Here is a 19,591-nt window from a genome sequence, read left to right on the forward strand (position 1 = left end):
AGTCGGCTTCAAAATAATAAGGTACTAAAAATGGCTATTTTTGTTTAAATCTTCTGTTTTACGCTTCCGTGAAATAAAGATATGGTGACATTATAATCGATTAATTCTTCGAAAATTCTTGGGATATTGATTTCTTACTGATGTTCGTGTAGATAATTCTTTACATTTTTGCAGTTTATTTATTCCAATAGCTGGTAAATGTCATTTTCCTAGCAAGTTTTAAATCGAGTCCGATCATATTATTGCCATATTTAAGTTCATATAGATAATAATCTGAATAAAATCTTTCTTATAGTTGTAGAGACATTATGTTATTTTGAGGACAGAGAGATGAAAAAGGAGCAATCGCCTTCGCCGGGAATCGAACCATGGACCTCTGAAATACTGACTCAGTGTGCTGACCACTACATCACGAAGGCACGCCAAGAAGGTGGGAGAAATACCTTAAATAGTAAAGAGAATATGAAAAGTACATTTAATCAGACTGCTGTTAAATTTCAAGTAAGAACCGCTAAGATTTGATTAACTTCTTCAACTAGAAAGTAGCAGAAGGCTGTCTACTTCCTTTAGGGACTTAATGATAGCGTCCCACTTCATGGACGAGAAAATTCTGTTTTCTATTCCCATCAGAAGCCCATATTTTCACAGTTTGATGACAAATAAAAGTTTTGTGTGTCTGCTTATCTTATCTAAAATCATTTCTGCTATGCAGGTAATTGGGAGAAGAAACGTCCGGTCTGGGTGATGCTGATGGTGAACTCTTTGACAGAGAGCGATGTCCGATCCAGAGGTATTCCGGTGTTGGACTTGTACCTCGCCAGGGAAGCAGCTCGTCTTGGTAAGAGGGCTGGAGCCGTTGAAAGGGTGGAAGAACAGTGTTTGCCTTTAAATGGCCTCGACGGGTCTCAGGTAAGAATGCTACTTATCACGTAAGCTAAGTGAATTTTTCGCCTAAGTCATCGCTAATTTTTAGGTTTGCGAAAGTTTTGAGATGTTTAGTAGCATTATTTCATCACCATTTAGTAAATTTTTGCGGTTTACTTCATAATTTTCCAACTTCGAAGTAGCTGTTTGGTCTGAGCAATACAGTTTTTGCATTTACCGTATTCAGTCGGTTATTTCCTCCCCTTTTATACTAATTTTATCATCTGAAAATCGAGAGGGGAAAATTATGCGAATAACTTAATTTCTGAAGGACGCAGTTACAGTTAGAACACAACAAATGAAAAGTATTCATGGATAAACTACCGATAAATATAACAATATAATTTTTTAAAAGAAACCTACATACCATTAAGAATGCATAGTAATATTAACATTGCAATACCTAACAAAATATTTCATTTCTATTTTTCTACATTTTTTTCCAGTCTTTACGCATTTCATCATATCAATATTCAGTTTCCTTCCTAAGATGACTTCACAAAAAATTTTTTTGCCTTTTTATTATTAAAGTTTTGTGTATTTGCCTTTTTTCTTAAATATCACGTTATTGGCGCTTACGCCACATAAAATTCTATTCAACAGCAAAGTCATAAAATATATAAAAAACAGCATATCTTTAGAACTTCTGGCAAAAAGTCTCGCGCGCTGGAGATAAAAATGCTTTTTTCCATGCAGTGTTGCCCCTACTCGCTTTGAAATTGTTGATCAAAAGTTCTTTAAAGTTTTACAAAATCTGAAATAAAAAAAAATTCAAAATTCGAACTTCAAAGCGCCTAGGTTCGGATAGAGGACGACGTTCAAAATTTGGTGACTGTATGTACCAAATTTCGGTGACTCTAGGTACTCGTTGTTTTTTCACAATTTCAAGAAATATACATACGTTCATGCAGATTCTTCATTGATTGATTATTTAATTTCTTAAATTATAATACAGGGCAATATTTTGGGTGACAACAGTCTGAAAAGTATTTCGACGCAAAATGCCGTTTCGAGACTAATATCCCATTCGGGACTAACGTCCCTTTTCGGCTAACAAGAAAGGGAGGCAAATGAGCGAGTAAATACGGTATTTATAGCAGCATTTCTTTAATTAGGATCTGCTTGCACCTGGGGGGTTCATGAAGTTAATAGTCAGAAGTCCTCAAGAGAGTTTTTAAAATTAAAATTTGATGCTATTTAATTTCTCTATGAAAATTTTAATAAAAGCGTTTTGCAAATGTATGGTTAGTGTTCCGGTGAAATGCACGTCATATGAAAGAGGTACTATAAAGTATCAAAACCCTGATGTATAATATATGAATGGAAGGTAATGTTGGCTTTTAAAAAAATAGTTTTTCTCATTAAAATCAGTTTCACAGAAGATGCTAGAGGACTAACTCCATGTAAGAGACTAGTTATCTTTAAATACAGGGTGATTGCTAATTCATGGCACAAACCTTGAAGGCTGGTACAGGACACTGTAACAATCACATATTGTATAGGAATGTACGGTTAAAAGTGAAGCGTCGAAGCACTAACACAGGAAAGAACAAATGATAGGGAAAGTGTTTTGTTTTCATAACCTCGTTTACAAGTGGAAATTAATTTAGAAAATTAATTTAAAATTTAAAATTAATTCAAATTAATTTACAGTATGTGATTGTTACAGTGTCCTGTACTAGCTCTCAAAGTTTGACAATGAATTAGTAGTCAAACTCTATATCTACGAAATATATATATATATATCTGAAATCTACGAATGATCTGTTTAAAAAAGTGATTGCGGTACAGAATTAAATCGCTTGGTTTCAAATATTTTAGAAACTGCCTCTCAAAGGAAATATTAAAGTACAAGATCCATAATTATACGGAGTAATTAAGACGAAATAGATAGCGATTTAATACATAAGGAATTATAAAATTTGTCACCAGAGATATATTGAAACTTTTGTCCAAACGGAATTTTTGTAGTGGAGTTTTAACTAAAGTAAATCTTCTTTACTATGCTTCAGTGCGCCGTTCCCAAGTTAAAAAGATGTGAAGTTGTAATCTGGCCATGAAGCTGATGTATAAATGTGGTAAAAAAATCGATTGCTTGGTGATATTTTCTAGTTTGTATTCATTGTCGAAGTAAGCCTTTAGAAAACACTCAAGAGGGGGAAAAAAGAAACACTTTAGAAGAAAGTAAAATGTCAAATTTCAAATTTTTGTTTTTATCTGTTTTTAACCTGTGAAGTTTTAAAGTTTGAATCTGATTCATTAGCATCATTTAATACGGAACATTTCATTTTTCTGTTGGGATTTATGGCCTTTAACTAAATGGTTTAGTTATGAATCACATATCATAAATTAAAACAGCATTTCTGAAATTGTAAGACGCAACTTCCAAAATTACGCGCGAAACATTATTCAAATGGCGCCCGAGCAGCTATCACATTGAAAAAAAAAAAAAAAAAACAAGCTAATCAAACCTGGTAAAAAATTTTCGAAGCAATGCGCTTTATAGTGAATGACAAAAAAAAATGTTTAAAAACAAACAACAATTTGTAATTAAAACATTGAAAATGAATTTATACCATTCTGTCCATTCTTACGAAATTTAGCAAAAGAAACTAAATTTTAGTTTGAAAAAATATATTTTCGCATGAATTTAGAATACCTGCGGTGGATGAGAGACCATATGCTGCAATATAAAATTCCAAATTGGTAGAACTTTTTCAAAGATATAAAAGAAAAGAAAACGACACGAAAGGAAAAAAAACATTATCTGAATCGATAATGAAACTTTAAAATCTAATTTATAAAATAATATCTTTAACAATTCTTTTGTAACGGATGCAGAGCTGGTTTTCTTATATCGCCGATCAAAATATTAAATTTATTATTTTTGTGATAATGACAGAATTATCTAAGAGTGGTTTTCATGTTTAGTCTGCTTAAAACTTAAATATGGCGGGACTCTATGTCTGCGACTAAACCAAAAGATCAGAAACAGGGGCGTAGCTAGAGGGGGGCAAGGGGGGCATCTGTCCCCGGGCGCAGAACCCAAGGGACGTCAAACTGATGGTACGACATTTTGGAATTAAATGTTTTCCACCCTTGGCAAGCAGTAGGAGGCACGAAATCTTCAGTTGTCCCTGGGCGCTGAAAACCCTAGCTACGATTCTGATCAGAAAGCTACTCCAAGCTTAGAAACTATCCTTCATATTAAAAAACTTTGAGGCTTCATAGTTTCTCAAATTCAGAAACAGGATTGAAAATTTCGATTAGAAGAATCTGTCTACATATTTACTTTTTATTTCTTATTTTCTAAACCAAATACTTTATAAAATAAATATAATTTCAAAGAATAATAGAAATATAATTTCAGACTAAAAAGAAATATAATTTCAGACTGGAAAAAAAAATAAGTGTAAAACTTTAATATAGAGCTTTTATAAGGCAGCCATATTTTCGCAGTATTTTTAACTGATCATAAAAACAGGTAATAAATATCATTAAAAACAGCACTGGCAAGAGGCATGAACCTTTTTTTAATACTCTGTTTGCTTCATGTAAAACTAAAGCAGACTACATCTACCTGGTGCTTTCGGAGACCTTCTTATCATTCGAACTACAGTATCATTCATTCCTTTAGTTCATTGAAAAAGCATTTGAGGAACATAAATATCTGCAAAACTGTTGCCTATAAAATAGTAATAAAATAACCTGTTGGAAATTCTTATTTAGAATAGCAGAATATTTTATGAATTGTTTTCTTGTCATTAGGAAATTTTCAAAATTTTATTAAAAAGTTAACATGCTCACCTAGTTGCACTGTTTAATTAATATAATACAGCTAGATAAACATATTGAAAATGCTGTGCAGCTGGCAATGATTCGTCGATTTTCGGGCTACTGTTCCATTTTCTTCTTTGTTCCGGGATGGGAAAACTAAACTGATAATTTTAAGTAAAGTACTTCGCATAGAGTAAGTAAATATGTTTTTTTAGTGCAGTATAATCTTCAGCAACTATTTGCCAGTTAATCATGAAATTGTTTCAGAAATTGTCATGTCAGAATATTTTATTGAAGAGTACATCAAGCGTTTAATCCTGGTCAAGGAGCAAAAGAAAAAAAAAATTTTTTTTAGAAGCAGTGGATTAGGATATTTGATTGCGTCACAAACATAAAAAAAAATCAGTTCTAATTAATTACAATGCGGCAAATATTTTCCTTCAGAGTAAATGTGAGTAAAGAAACTAAACCTATCATCTTTGCTTTGAGTACTGCCAAGAAAAAACTGCCATTTTTATAAAAATTTATTTCAGCGATGAATTTGATTTTTTAGCACTGCATACAGCTGCCACTGGTAATACTTTCTTAGCGTAAATAACAGGGTCTCCCACGCCTGTCGCATGTTAAATCATAAGAAGATTTATGAAATCCACTCTTTTTAACGTGCACGAAAATGCAAATAATTATGTTTAATTTTCCAAGAAGAGAAAGTTTACTAATGTTATTACCGAGAAATAATAATTTCGTCATTAAAACGCTGGAAAAATAACAAATAAATAAATAAAAGTATTTTACACGCTTCGTGCGCTTCTTTCGGTAGAAACATTCAGGGATTTTTTTAAACAAATTTCCCTGTGAAATATGTAAGACATTTCTATCTGCTAAAAAGCAGAGAAAAAATGTTCTATGAGCGTATATCCACCCATGCATCAAACGCGTGTTAAAATAAAATGCAAAAAAAGTAGCAACTAACCTAAATAAAAACATGATTAAAGAAAAAGTCTCGGAAAATGTTATTTTTATAACGCGTTAGAAAATTAGAGACAATTTTTCAACCCCTGCTCTGCAATCATTCTTTTACCGCGACTTTCTTCTTGTTTTAAAGCTGGCAATGTAGATAGAGCGGCAGATAATTTTGACACAAAATACCTCTAGAGGTGACGATTAACATCTGAAATACTGCGGCGTTAATGTACTGAGCAATCAACGACTAGGGACAAAGAGATTGAAACGCGGGAAAAAAATCCCTGCATGATTAAGTTCATTCGTCAAGTTTCGCTGTCAACGCGATAAGTCTAGCGACAAGAAATCGGAATCTTAAGAAAGTTTGATATTAATACCGTGTCGTGACGTCTGTAATCACGCAGAAGTTCAGCAAAAAATGTAAAAAGCAATGAAAGATTAAGCAAAAATAATTGATTTTACATTATATGAAAACTGTCTCAGTTTTAAGTAAGTTTTGATGAGAAAGTCTCTCGTTTTTTGATTCGAAATATATTTCCACTGTAGGCTACAGGGGCTCAACTTAGTTTAACTTCTTTGTTAATTTACGTAGCATCACATTTTCTTTTGACGTACGAAATTCATTTTAAGTATTCCCTTTATAAGTACAAAAATACTATTAAAAATACGTATTACGGCTTAACAGTCTTAATATTCCTCTTTTTTCTTAGAAAATACATATCCTAATTTCTAAACATTACTTCACATATCTTAACAGTTAGTTGGCTTGAAAGAAGTATACAGCTGTTTCTGTATCATCAAAGGAAACGCAACCTTCAAATAAAAAGAAAAGAAAAAAAAATTATGTTATTAATTCTCTGACTTTAAAAAGCAGCTGTTTCGTTTGATAGCTATTACATTATTTGATATGTACTGTCTCTTCCACCTTCGTATAGCTATCCTATTAGTATGTACATGAAATTCATTTTCTCAATTTTAAGAACTGGCTGTTGGAAAACTAAGTGAAGCAGAGAGTATACAAATTATTCAGTGCAAGAGTCTTAGAAATAATGAAAAACTCATTTTACTTCTTTGTACGAACTAAAGGAAGTACTGTAATCGCGAAAAATTTCTGCTTCATTTTGACCGTTTACGGATACATGTAGACGATTTTTTGCATGAGCTCTGTACGTATGAACATAGTAAAGGACTGTTTTTTCTAAAACTGATTGTAAAATGGATTTAAAATGGATTCAAAAGGGATATTTTCGTGACGTACATAGCATCCACTTTTGCACCTTCCTTTTTTTCTGCAATCGGCCAAATACCATATTATTATATGTACACTCTCTTACGCAGCTTATCCGACCTTTAGTTTCGCAGCTTATCCGACCTTTAGTTTCGCAGCTACATGCTTCAATTAGGAAAGTGAAAAAAAATTTCTTTAAATGGGGAGGAGGCATAAAAAGTGAAAAAACGTTTAGTGTTCGTTTTACTCGTTTTATGGAAACTCGTTTTATGCAATCACTGAATAAAAAATGTCACTTAGCTAGGAAAAAAGCATACAGACTTAGATAGTTTTGCTGATTGTTTTGATTACCTTCCTACAGCAATGCTGCAGTAAATGTATGTAAATGTAAGCAATCGGGTATATGATAGAATTTCAACCACATGCCTGACCTTAGTAGCTTTTGGATCTAGTATTTCACATTAACCAGAGCATACGGCAGACTTGGACTGATGACATTCGATACGGCAAATAAAGGTACGAGATAGTTAATGGATACATTCAAAAGATTCTCTCTTCTTCCTGCACTGTGGTACGACAGTAAGGATAGTTGTTTATAACAATTAACATGTTCCAACACTTTATCTTCAGCAACTCACTTTAATGGACTATTGTCACTGTCATTAACTGAAAGTTTTCGATTGGGCTTTCGGTTTGAAAAACGGAAACTACGTTATATTATATTTTTTTTTTAACGTGTGCGCTGCTTTTGTTAATAAATTATGTGACTAATCTTATTTTTGTGCTTTCAGCATCTCGTTGAAGTAATTTTCCATTAGGACAATTTCGCATTTCTCACTGCAGAAACAATGCAGCCTTTTTCAGAGTCAACTCTGTCTCCCTTCTTCCTTGATAGGTTAAATCACCTAATTTATCCTCCATAAAAAATGAGAGAGAAAAAACAAAAAATATAAAAAAGGTGTGATCAAATGAAGGGTGAAGCTTTACGGCAGTTCTGTACATACTTTAATTCAGGTCCAAGATGTGTAGGTCAAACAATGTAAGTCAGAGGATGGACTTGCAAAGTAGTAACTGTCTCAAGGAATAAAATTCATGTCTTGAAAGGTTGATGATTTGTTGTGTGTTGTCTGCTTTTTGCATTCTAAAAATGAAAAGTTGTATTTGCACAGCTACAATCTTTCTAATTGTTCTGTTTTTTAAAGCAGATTGCATGTATACAGAGTGAAATGTTATAAGTATAATTTTGTTAACAATTGTTAAAAAAAAACAATTCAATAACATCTGTCTTCACTCTTCATGACATACTACGTTCGTATAGATGTCAAATATTGTCTTATGAAACATTATTCCATTCTGAATATCTAGACTCAGTCGCCAATAATTGCTGGAAGGAAAAACATCGATTAAATCCGATTCCACATTTACTTCGCTGGCTTCAATGTGGTGAACGTGTAAAATTTGGGCAGCTTACGAACTGTCTGAAGTAAGGGCAGTCTGCGAGAAAATATAACCTTAAAGCATTTCTTATGTAAAGTATAAAAATCATGAGCAATGCAAGAGAAACTTGATGATGTTGTTACTGTAAAAGCATTTATCAAATTGCCCGGGGTTAAATGCATATTATAATTTATTGAGTACTATATAAAAAATCCCTGTGCAGTTTTAGTATGCGCTATTGTATATGTAATTCTCATAATTTCTTCGTCGAATGTCTAAATGATCGTCATTTATACTCAGGCATATTCGATTTCCAACTCTGATAGTTCCTTCGCTCTTCCTTTGAACATACTAACCTGGACAGCATGAAAACCCTTGACCTGGAAAGTCAAGGGTTCGAGAACATATTTATTTTCATAACATTTGGTTTTGACAGAAGCTAATTAGCAAAGCCAATCTTGCTAATTGCATTTCGTGATCTTAATTTTATTTTTCATATAATTTCGGGCTCATTTGCTACTCATGTTTGAATTTTCGGCAGCTCATCAAATCTGCATGGTCATAGCTGATCTAATTATCTGCCACTAATCCTTACATTCATTCTTTCTGTTGATTTCTTCCGAAATGGTTATTTTGGTCTTGCATTCTAGATCATAAAGAGAGGATACCTGTGGCTGATCTTATTAGGTAAACTGACTAATGGATCATGTGGTGCCTGTATGAGCTATATTGCAATCCCTTTTAAATGGCGCCAGTTGCATAAAAAGATGCAGGTTTCCGTATCCTTGGCATAGATTTTGGTGCTATAGTCTTCTTGAAAATAATAGTGAAACTAAATTGAATTACTAGTTTTTCGCACCCATTAAATTTCATAAATGATCTAGACTGCATCACTTTCTCCATTTTACCTCACAAATGTGCATTAAGATTCAAATTTTAATGATGACATCTGCTAAGGAACCTGATTATGACAGTAATTTTTTGCGTTCAGAAACTTCTTCATTTGTTCTCCCTTAATTTCTTCTCAGCCAATGTACACTGATTTTTGTTTCTTTGTTTATTTATACGGTTTACGTTCGCAAAAGAAATATAGGGAAAAAAAAAAGCTCAACTTTTAACGCTAAAGTGCTTTTAGAATGGAATTTTTAATTTTATTTCGTAACTAAGTTTTATTTTATCAGGTAATAAGAATAGGTAATGCTTCTTTTTTTTTTTTTTTATAAAAATTATTTCATCATTCATTCATATTATTTCTGCTGCTGATTTCAGAAAATTCGTATTCTTTATAATTCTAGTGTTAGTTATGCTTCATGAGAATATGCAAGTATGTATTTATAAAAATGCCTGAAGACAAGGACCAAGTGTTGTATGTGTTGTAGCTAACGCTCCAAATTACTTTAATCGATATTTATTTATCGGTGTAAGAAAAGGCTCAATTTCATTTAAATTTAAATATGGTATTTAGGTCAAAATAAGGTTTTTCCATTATAAAAAAGAAGCTCAGCTGAATTTTTTATTAATTCCCAATTTAGAACACAGCGGGGGCACATTTCAGATGTTCAACCAGAATTTGAGAAATCAGGTTGCAGTTACCTTACCCACCGAAGAAGGAGGGGGGGGGGAAAGTCCGTCGAACAAATTATTTCTATAACCAACCAATTTTTCATCGCAATCTATACTGTGGATTAGAAGCTCCCTAAACTTATCGCAAACTTGCTTTTTTTTTACATAAGGGATTTAGAAAGGGGATACTGTACTTCCTTTTTCTAAATCCTCTCCCTGTTTTCGAAGAGTATTAGGGGGAAAAAATGACATCTATTTTCGGAAGGTCGCTGTTTGAAGCCCCAAGTGTGGGCGTAAATTTTTATTATTATTTTGTTCATTAATCCTCACCTATTCGTTGGTGTAAAAAGGGATGTCCTAGCTTCCGCAGAAGGGGGGAAAATTAATGCTTTTTTTTTTTTTTTTTTTTCCATCTCCTCTTTCTCTGTCATCCATCATTTCTATCATCTAGGGAATCTTCTTTTACTGAATGTGTGTGTTTAGTGGCACATATGGGGATTGATCTCTTTCACTTCTGAGTAATTCTCTAAAGAATTCGGGTATATTGTTACTCACGCATACACTGCTTACAGTGCATATAAATTTTAGGCACACGCAGTGGAGAATTTTTAAAGAATGTGACTTGAAGTTATTAATACGATAAATTATAGACAAAGGATTTGTAAATGTACATTAGTGATAATTGCATATTAGCAAAAATAGAACTTCATCCAAATTAACTTGTAATAGATAATTTTGATTTTTAAAATGAAGTGAAATCTTACCCCAGTTTGACGTTTATTTTCTCGAAAAATCTTAGGACAATCGAAATTATTGAAACTCTTAAATGTTATCAAAATGGTGCACATTGTGATGAGATTCTTTTAGAGAACAAAAAGCCGTTCACAGTTACAAAATCTGGCGAGTAAGTGATATGTATATGACAGTTACACTTTTGTCTTTAATGAGCTGCTTGAGGCATTTTTAAAAGACAATTTTTTTTCACCACCTTTACTCATTGAAGCCATAAAGCTAGCCATAATCGCAGTAAAATTAAATAAATATTGGGCGAAAATTTCTAACTGTAAGCGTACAATATTTTTAATGGAAGCAGCTCGGAATAAATTTAAATAGATCATGAATAAGTAAACAGGAAACTATTTGTGATACTGGACATAGTCTTATATTATTCCTCTGGATAAACATGGCCTTTAACCAGGAAAATATTGTATTCCCTTCTCTGCGTGCTCCCATAATGGGGCACAGAGTAAAGTCAAGGGTTCGAGAACATATTGTTGCCAATCGAGGATACATTTGGTTTCATGTTTATCAGCGATATTATATATGCTTATTAAAATAGCAGAGTGAATCATTTAGAAAGTTATTTTCTGTGTACCTTAATAACATTTTGCACCAAGTGTTATTTTATGCAAAAAGTGTGATAAAAGCTACATAGATAAAAAATGGTCAATGATTCATTTAAAACACTCATTAGAAATTTTTAACACATTTATCAACGTCTGACATGAAATAGCGGCAGTACGTTTTATTTTTATCTAAGAAAATATTTGAGATTCATGTTTATTTATTTTTTATTTATTTAATGATATCAGTGTAAAGTCTTTCTGAAGGCTATAATCTAAAATAAATTATTATCAGAATTTTTTTTTTTCGTTGTTGCTGCTATTATTATTGATAACAAAATTAAAGATTGTCTGGAATGCTATTTTTTTTTTTTTTTTTTTTTTTTTTTTTTTTTTTTTTTTTTTAGTCCAAAGGGGCTTTGTCCCTGAAGGACTATTGTTTTCGTTTTGCGATTTTGCGTCGGACTCATAAACGTCGGTTCACTTTTCAAACTGTTGCCACAAAATGTTAGAGTCCTGCATTATATTTGAAGAAATTAAATAATGAAAAATCTGCATAAATGATTGTCTATTTCTCGCATTGTGATAAAACAATGGTACATTGAGCCATCGAATTTTGAATGACGAAATCCTACTGCGAATATGGGCATCTGAAATCCCAAATTTGGAATTTGTTTTATTATAGATTTTATATTTTGTAAAACTTTAACGAATTTTTGATTTACAAACTCAATGCTTTAAAAGCGAGAAATGGCAACGTTATATAGAAAAAAAATACTTTTATCTCCAGCTCGCGAGACTGTGTATATCGGAAATTCTAAAGATATGCTTAATTTAACATTATTTTGCGATATTGCTCTTGAACTGAATTTTATGGTTTAAGTGCAAAGAACATGATATTTAATAAATAAAGGTAACACTCAAAACGTTAAAAAAAGGCCCCTTTGGACGTAATTTAAAATCTGAAACATTTCAGATTTTTTTTTTTTTTTTTTTTTTAAAGAAACTCAACAAGTTCTCCATGTACCACATAGTATCACATGGGGCTTACAGAAGTAAGTATGAAACACAATACAAAATAAACAAGAGAAAATTGAAATAAAATTAAGGATGATTACAAAGTTTTACAATGAATTGACAAAAAGTGTTAAAGGCACTTCTTTCGGAAATAAATTGGTAAAACTCTAGAGGCCAGTTAATATTAGAATTTTTCAGTCCCAGTTTCAAGACTTTTCTTTCGCTCTCATATTTAGGACATAGAAGAAGCACATGTTCAACATTCTCCTCGCCGCCGAGGCCACAGTCACATACAGACTCAGGACTCAACTTAAATCTGTTCAAATAACTTTTAAAATTCCCATGTCCAGTAAGAAACTGGGTTAATTTGTAATTTGTGAAGAAATGACGACACAACAATCTCATTTTAATAGAAGGGGGGAATCTCCTAGTTAAACTCCCTTTATTTGAATTAATGAATTCGTGATTCCACGACTCCACAATGCTTTCATACATGACCTTCTTATAGAAGGAGTTAGGGATATTGACAAAAGTGTCAATTTCCCGCTTAGTCGCAGTCTTAGCAAGGAAATCTGCTCGTTCGTTCCCAACAACACCTGTATGACCACGAACAAATGAAAATGAAACCGAAATATTTTTATCCTTTAGATTCTTCAGTTCTTTTTGAATCTCGATAATGATATTATTAGAAGAAGAAATACATTTTAAGATCTCCAAATGTATTTCTTCTTCTAATAATATCATTATCGAGATTCAAAAAGAACTGAAGAATGCTATCTTGGAATGGGAAAATACCATAATTATATTAACATATTAATCTAATTACACAATTATAGCATATGATTAATAAGAGTATAGCTTGAAAATAATGAGAGGGTACTACAGAGTCATAAGCTGTTTTCAGGGAAATAGTTCTTCAATATATTCGTAAAAGAATAAATACGAAAATCGTAAAAAACAACCTTATATTTAGCGTAGGTATAATGAAACACTCAATCGATTTCGAGGGCAGCTAAAGGTCCCTCCTCATCAGGAGAAAGAAATGCATAGAAAGAAGAAAATAGGAATCACAGAAACACGTGGTGCTTATCAGCACTGCACGTGGTTATAACTAGATTTTTAATCAGAGTTGCACTGGCCGCCTACTTTTACTGAGCCAGGCTGTCTGATCAAGCATAAAGAAATATTAGCGAAGTTAAAATAGGGAGCGAGGGGCAAATGCACATTACGCTCAAAATCTGAACTTCAAATAATGGAAAGCAACCACTGAACGGGTTTTTTTTTTTTTTTTTTACCCTCTGGTAGTACCAGAGTACCTTCTGCATTTTCCTCTGGTAGTACCTCTGGTACCTCTGGTAGTACCTTCTGCATTTTTTATAGTGCAAAAAAAAAAAAAAAAAAAAATCCGTTCAGTGGTTGCTTTCCATTATTTGAAGTTCAGATTTTGAGCGTAATGTGCATTTGCCCTTCGCTCCCTATTTTAACTTCGCTAATATTTCTTTATGCTTGATCAGACAGCCTGGCTCAGTAAAAGTAGGCGGCCAGTGCAACTCTGATTAAAAATCTAGTTATAACCACGTGCAGTGCTGATAAGCACCACGTGTTTCTGTGATTCCTATTTTCTTCTTTCTATGTATTTCTTTCTCCTGATGAGGAGGGACCTTTAGCTGCCCTCGAAATCGATTGAGTGTTTCATTATACCTACGCTAAATATAAGGTTGTTTTTTACGATTTTGATTGTCACATTAGCGTGTTTCTCTTCTAGTCTAATAAATACGAAGTTTGTTTTTTCCTCTTTCAAATTGTTCATTTTTACTTCTACATATTTTATATTACAAGTTTTTTATAATTATTTTTATTGAGTTTAATTAGTTTAAAATTCATAGTTTGCACTACAACTTGAATTAATATTTCACTTCAATTCAAATTGACGGTCATTATTCAGGTTTTTGGATGTTTTTTCCTTATTCAAATTATTCATTTTTACTTCTGCATTTTTTATAGTGCAATAAAAGTTTTTCTATTTATTATTATTTTTTTCACGTTAATCAGTTATATTTTAGGCTTTGTATACAAGTATTTCATTAAAAACATTTTGCTCTTGTGTTACAGATTTCAAAGACTTACTCCTCTATTTTTTTTATTTTATATTTTTTAGAACAAATTTTCATTTGTTTCTTTTAATTTTTCATATGTTGGATTACTTCTGTTTTACACGATTTTGTGCTCGATCCACTCATATTAAAAATTTTCTATTAGATTTTTAAGCTTTGTTTATAATTTATGCTGTTATCTTTTTAGTCCAGCCTGTATGTTTTCAAAATTTGCATTTAATTTTGTTATTTCTAATTTTCGCTTAAAAATTTTGCATATGGCTTTGTTTTTTAACTTCAAATTTTGTTTTTGGACTCTATCTACTCAAAATAGTTTTTTTTTATTAAATTTGCCTATTTTTCTGTATTTTTTTTTAACTGTCTATGCTTTCGATGCTATAATTTTGTATTTTTCGAACTGCTTACTTCGGCCTGTAACGGTTAGAGTGATAAAGACACAGATTACTTTGATTGTTTTCCTAAGATAGTTTTTCAAGTTTAAATACTTTAATTTTTATCTTTGTCGGTTCAGAAATAGGCTGTATCATTTATTTACATCTTTCACTGCAGCAATCCTATGATGACGATGCAGAGAACTATGCAAATTTCATTTTCATTTTCATTTTCATTCAATTAAGAATTTTACGGCTTGTGGAATGGCAACAGATTAAAGTATTGTGCGACGATCTGATAGAGTAGCTTGATGCTAAAAATAGGAAGTTGAAGCTACAGACATTTCTGACGTATAGCTTTGAAGTACAATACTTCTTTACTTATTGAACGAAAATATTGCTCATGTTTCGATGGTCAGACCTTTATTATGATATCACATAATTCGTAATTCTTCCTATTAAAATTAATTTCTTCACAGTTTTTGATCGCTATAGGAATTTTGGAATGATAACTTTTATAAAAGGTGGATTTATCTCTACTTATTATATAACTTAGCTTTGAAATATATAGTCGTGAAAGAATGACATTATTAAAAGGTATACGGACGTAATATTTGTCATTTATATGACGTCTTATTAGCCTTTAATTATATTAATTTCGGGAAATTGGGATTAAAAGAGCCAAAGAATCTGTATTCAGAAATGTGATGGCTTAATTTTAGCTTTATATTAGTTTTGAAGGAATAGCAAAGTTAAGAAACATAAGCATCATTAAAACACAAGCATTATTAAAAAAAGACATGCAGACCTCTTTGCCATTAATAAACGAAGTACTTAAAATAGTTTTTAGAATTTTTTCTTGTTTCTTGTACCTCTGAGACTAAATATTAGTAACTTGCATGAAACTGCTGCTCCCAAGGGACAAGTTGTTCGCAAAAATATACTGTAAGCGCGTTACACGGAAAACCTTCTTCAAGCTTAACTTCGTGGGAGTTCTTGAACCATATCCCTCTTGGTATTCTGCAAATATCTGCTAGCAAGAGGGATTGGAAATAAAAAGAGATAGAGCAAGCAGAAGGGGGGTGGAAGGAGAACTCCATCACCTCTAAGCTTGGTTGGAGCCGAGGAATAAAAAAAATAAACATATAAATAAAATAAAAAAAGAGAGAGAGAGAAGGGATCATGTCAAGAAATTTATGGAGATGTACTTAAAAATTTTTCTTCTTCCCTCGTTTTACTTATTTACTTCAGTGACACTGCTGCAAATAACAAAATATCCCATTCGTTTCTTTTACAGTCAAAAGGTCGGACGCAGTTCCGGTAAAATTAGATACGCTGTGATGTCTAGCCTTCTGCTACCTGAATTCCGATACTTTACTGGCTAACTTTCAACTTTTCCGTCGGATTATCGCCATGGTGGAACTAAACGCAAATTTAGTAAATAAATATTTACTAAGCATTTATTTGTAACCACAGGCAAAAAAAACTGAGGTACAGTTGTAGTCCCCTATCATCTGATTCAATATCCAGTGTTTCGATTACCCGAGACTTTTCCCTTCCTCCTATATTAATTAAGCAAATAAATGCTTAATAAGTTACGAATTTGCTACCAGTAACGACAGAACAAAATACAGCAGCCCAGATGCATGAATTCTATTCCCATGCCACTCCTGAACATAAGCACAAATAAGCACCATGATTCGGATAGTGCTTATACAGGACTTTGATGGAAAAGCTCTGTTTTCGGAAGATTGGTTCATTTAAAATTTTAAGAGTGTTCAAATAATTGTTAATCACTGTCCGTTTCATATTTATGACTGTGCTTAGTTGTTGAAGTGGGATGTTGATATCTTCCGCTGGTGATGCATATGCACTTGTGAATAAGAGTTGGAATTTTGGGGTATTAATTGTTATGGTAGCAATTTTTCCTTCCCCTGTGGTGACTCTTAGAGACCAAAATTTGTTATTAATCACTATTGCCGCTCTTGTTTGCTTGGATGGATCTGTATTTTGCAGATGAAAAATATTCCAAGATAATGGCATATTTCGTACGCATCCTTTTTTGCAGCCTACCAGCGGCCATGCGATAGAGTCGTTGAAAATTGTTAGTTCTGACCTGGTTTCAATTCCAGCAGTATGGACTGGCTGAACAGGCGTTTTCGTAGTCTTCCCCATGTATAACGTGCGTGAGAGCCAATATACTTTAGAAAGTCATCCACGAAGGCATCCCTCCTCTTAGGCAGATAGCTCTCACGTCGTTTGCCATCTTACGATCGAGTGCGGCATGCAGGACTTATCTACAAATTAGCCAAATTTTCTCTCCCAAATAGCTTTCTAAAGCTTATGATTTCATATCTTGAAGAAAGGGCATTTCAGGTAAGATGCGATTACGCTCTTTCACAGAAGAAAAATATTCAAAGAGGATTACCATAAGGCTCAGTAATCTTGCGAAAAAATTTCAACATTTATGTGTATGACATGCCGAACCCTGAAAATTCAAAAATTCTTAAATATGCAGATGACACAGTTATTATAATTCTCTCAACCCTCAGCATGCTATTAATAAATTAAGGCAACACGTTAAAGTAATAGAAAATTGGTGTAAAATCTGGAAGATAAAACTTAATCCTACTAAGTGCTGCATTGTTCTTTACAGACGTTATAGAAAATATTTCCTAGTTGATATAGACATAAGGATTGACTACACTCTAATCCCGACAGCAAACTCTTACAAATACCTTGGAGTGTTCATTGACAACCAACTCACCTTTCAGGAGCACATTAATTATGTTACCAATAAAGCAAAAGCTACCTTTATGGCGATTTACTCTTTAGTTGGAAGAAACTCAAAATTGAATTTAAGAACTAAGTGTACGCTTTATCTGACTCTAATAAGACCTACTGTACGTCGTCCCGGCATGGGCGACTGCAAGTAAAACTAACAGAAAGAAAATTAGCGTTCTTCAAAATAAAGTGCTACGCGCTATGACAAATGCCCCATGGTTCGTAAGGAACACGATTATTTACGATGACTTGTCAAAATCCTGGAGATTCAAGATCAAATTCTCATCACTGCTCATAATTTTTTCAATAGCATAAATAATTCACCCTACGAAGCATTCAAAAATCTTGTAAATTATGATTCTACTATTGAAAGTATAGTCAAGCGACCACGCTCCATTCACCATAATCCCAAATGGTGAACTGTAAATAGTGTAACTATTTTAATTCTTAATTTTCATCTTATTTTATCTACTGCTTGTGTATGTAAAGACTGTACCCTTGACAAAGCTTTGGATTGTGTTTGTGAAAGATAGGACTTTATTATTTGGCATAGCCAAATGGACTTTGCGCACGATTTACAAATTTTAAAAATATTTTTATGTGTTACTAGTGAATCGCTTCGACTTACTTAGAAGAAATTCTACACTCATTTCCTAAACTCTGGTTGGACCATGTGATCTCCTGCCCACTTCTGCTATTTCTGATAGATTTAGCTTTTCAAATGCTAAATTCGACTTGCGCTAATTTATTTTAACTGTGCTATACTTCCTACAGATGAATTATTACCAATTTACTGTATAGAGTATGATAATTAATTATTTATCCTCGATTATTGTGATCTTATGCAAATACAAATTCAGACCAATGATGTTGCGACGCACAGTCACGTGATCTAAAATATTTCTCTCGCATCTACTGCTCAGTTAGGAACTTTCAGTTAGTCAACTCATAAATTGCTCCTAGCACCTACTCGAGTCATTCTGCATAGACTTAATTCAAGTTTAATCTGTATAAAAGAGGATTTTGATTTAGATCAACTTACTGCCTTCCCTTATGACTTGTCACTTAGACCATTTTTTTCGCCTTCGGGCGCGGTGCCCATGCACCCTTGATTTAAATTAAAGTTTATGAGCGGCCAATGGCCCAACTGAGTTATTAGTTAAAACTCTTTAGTAGTTGGTACTATAAATGAAATTGAAGATTCAAGATTCGTTTGCCATTATTCATAATTAAATAAACCAAACCAACATTTTCTGCATTATAGTTTTTGTATAAAGATTAAATTACAATGATTTATCATTGCTGACTATAACGCGCAAAATCACTTTTGGGGATACTCACAAAATACTACAAGAGGAAAACTTATGGAGAACTTATAAGGTCTGTTTACGTTTTTCTTCATAATAATGTAGACGCAGTGGCGTAGCGACAGGGAGGCAAGGGGGCATGGCCGCTCGCATATTTCACAAGTGCACATCAGCGTAGCCACTTAGGGAGGAGTTTCAAAAATGGACCAATGAGCTTCTATTGCTCTTGTGACGCTAAATCGCCGTGCTTCGAGCGTATATTGTTTACGTTTTAATTTGCATTTGTTTTGCAGTTATAAATGTATGGTTTAATAGTAGAAAATCTCGCAGTGCTTTCGTTTTATGAGATTAATTATCTGCTGACATTTCACTTTCGCAATTTTTATCACGCATTGGTATTTGGATTGATGTTCATGGCATATTATAGCTTTTTACATCGAGAAAATGAATAAAGCTATATTATGCATTTACTAACACCTGATTCAAGTGTATCGTTTTTTTTTTATTACTGAGCTGAGAAGGACTGGAAATGTTACAATGAATTTAATGTTTTCTTATTTCAATGCTCGCTTTCTTTTGCTTTTGAAGTGTAAAATTCAGAATACATATTGTGTAGGATCTAATTATATCCATTGTTAACATCAAAAGTTATATATGAATAAACTGAATGTATTCGTTGTGAAGAAGATAAATTCATTCTGTTTAATGATTATTTCTTGTGTAGACAGTACATTTAAGAGAGAGCAGTTATTAAATGTGAAAT

General features: G+C 32.7%; 1 protein-coding gene across 1 annotated transcript in view; it reads left to right on the forward strand.

The window, feature by feature from the left end:
- Positions 1-19,591, forward strand: part of LOC118185364 (metalloprotease TIKI1-like) — a 182,656-nt gene that overhangs the window by 47,003 nt on the left and 116,062 nt on the right. The window contains exon 5 of the mRNA XM_035355205.2: positions 713-909. Within this exon, the coding sequence (XP_035211096.1) occupies positions 713-909 (197 nt within the window). The remainder of the gene's footprint in view (positions 1-712; positions 910-19,591) is intronic.

The sequence above is a fragment of the Stegodyphus dumicola genome, chromosome 7, assembly GCF_044657685.1.
Source record: "Stegodyphus dumicola isolate Sdum_Otavi_A_Nest chromosome 7, ASM4465768v1".
NCBI classification, from domain to species: Eukaryota; Metazoa; Arthropoda; class Arachnida; order Araneae; family Eresidae; genus Stegodyphus; species Stegodyphus dumicola.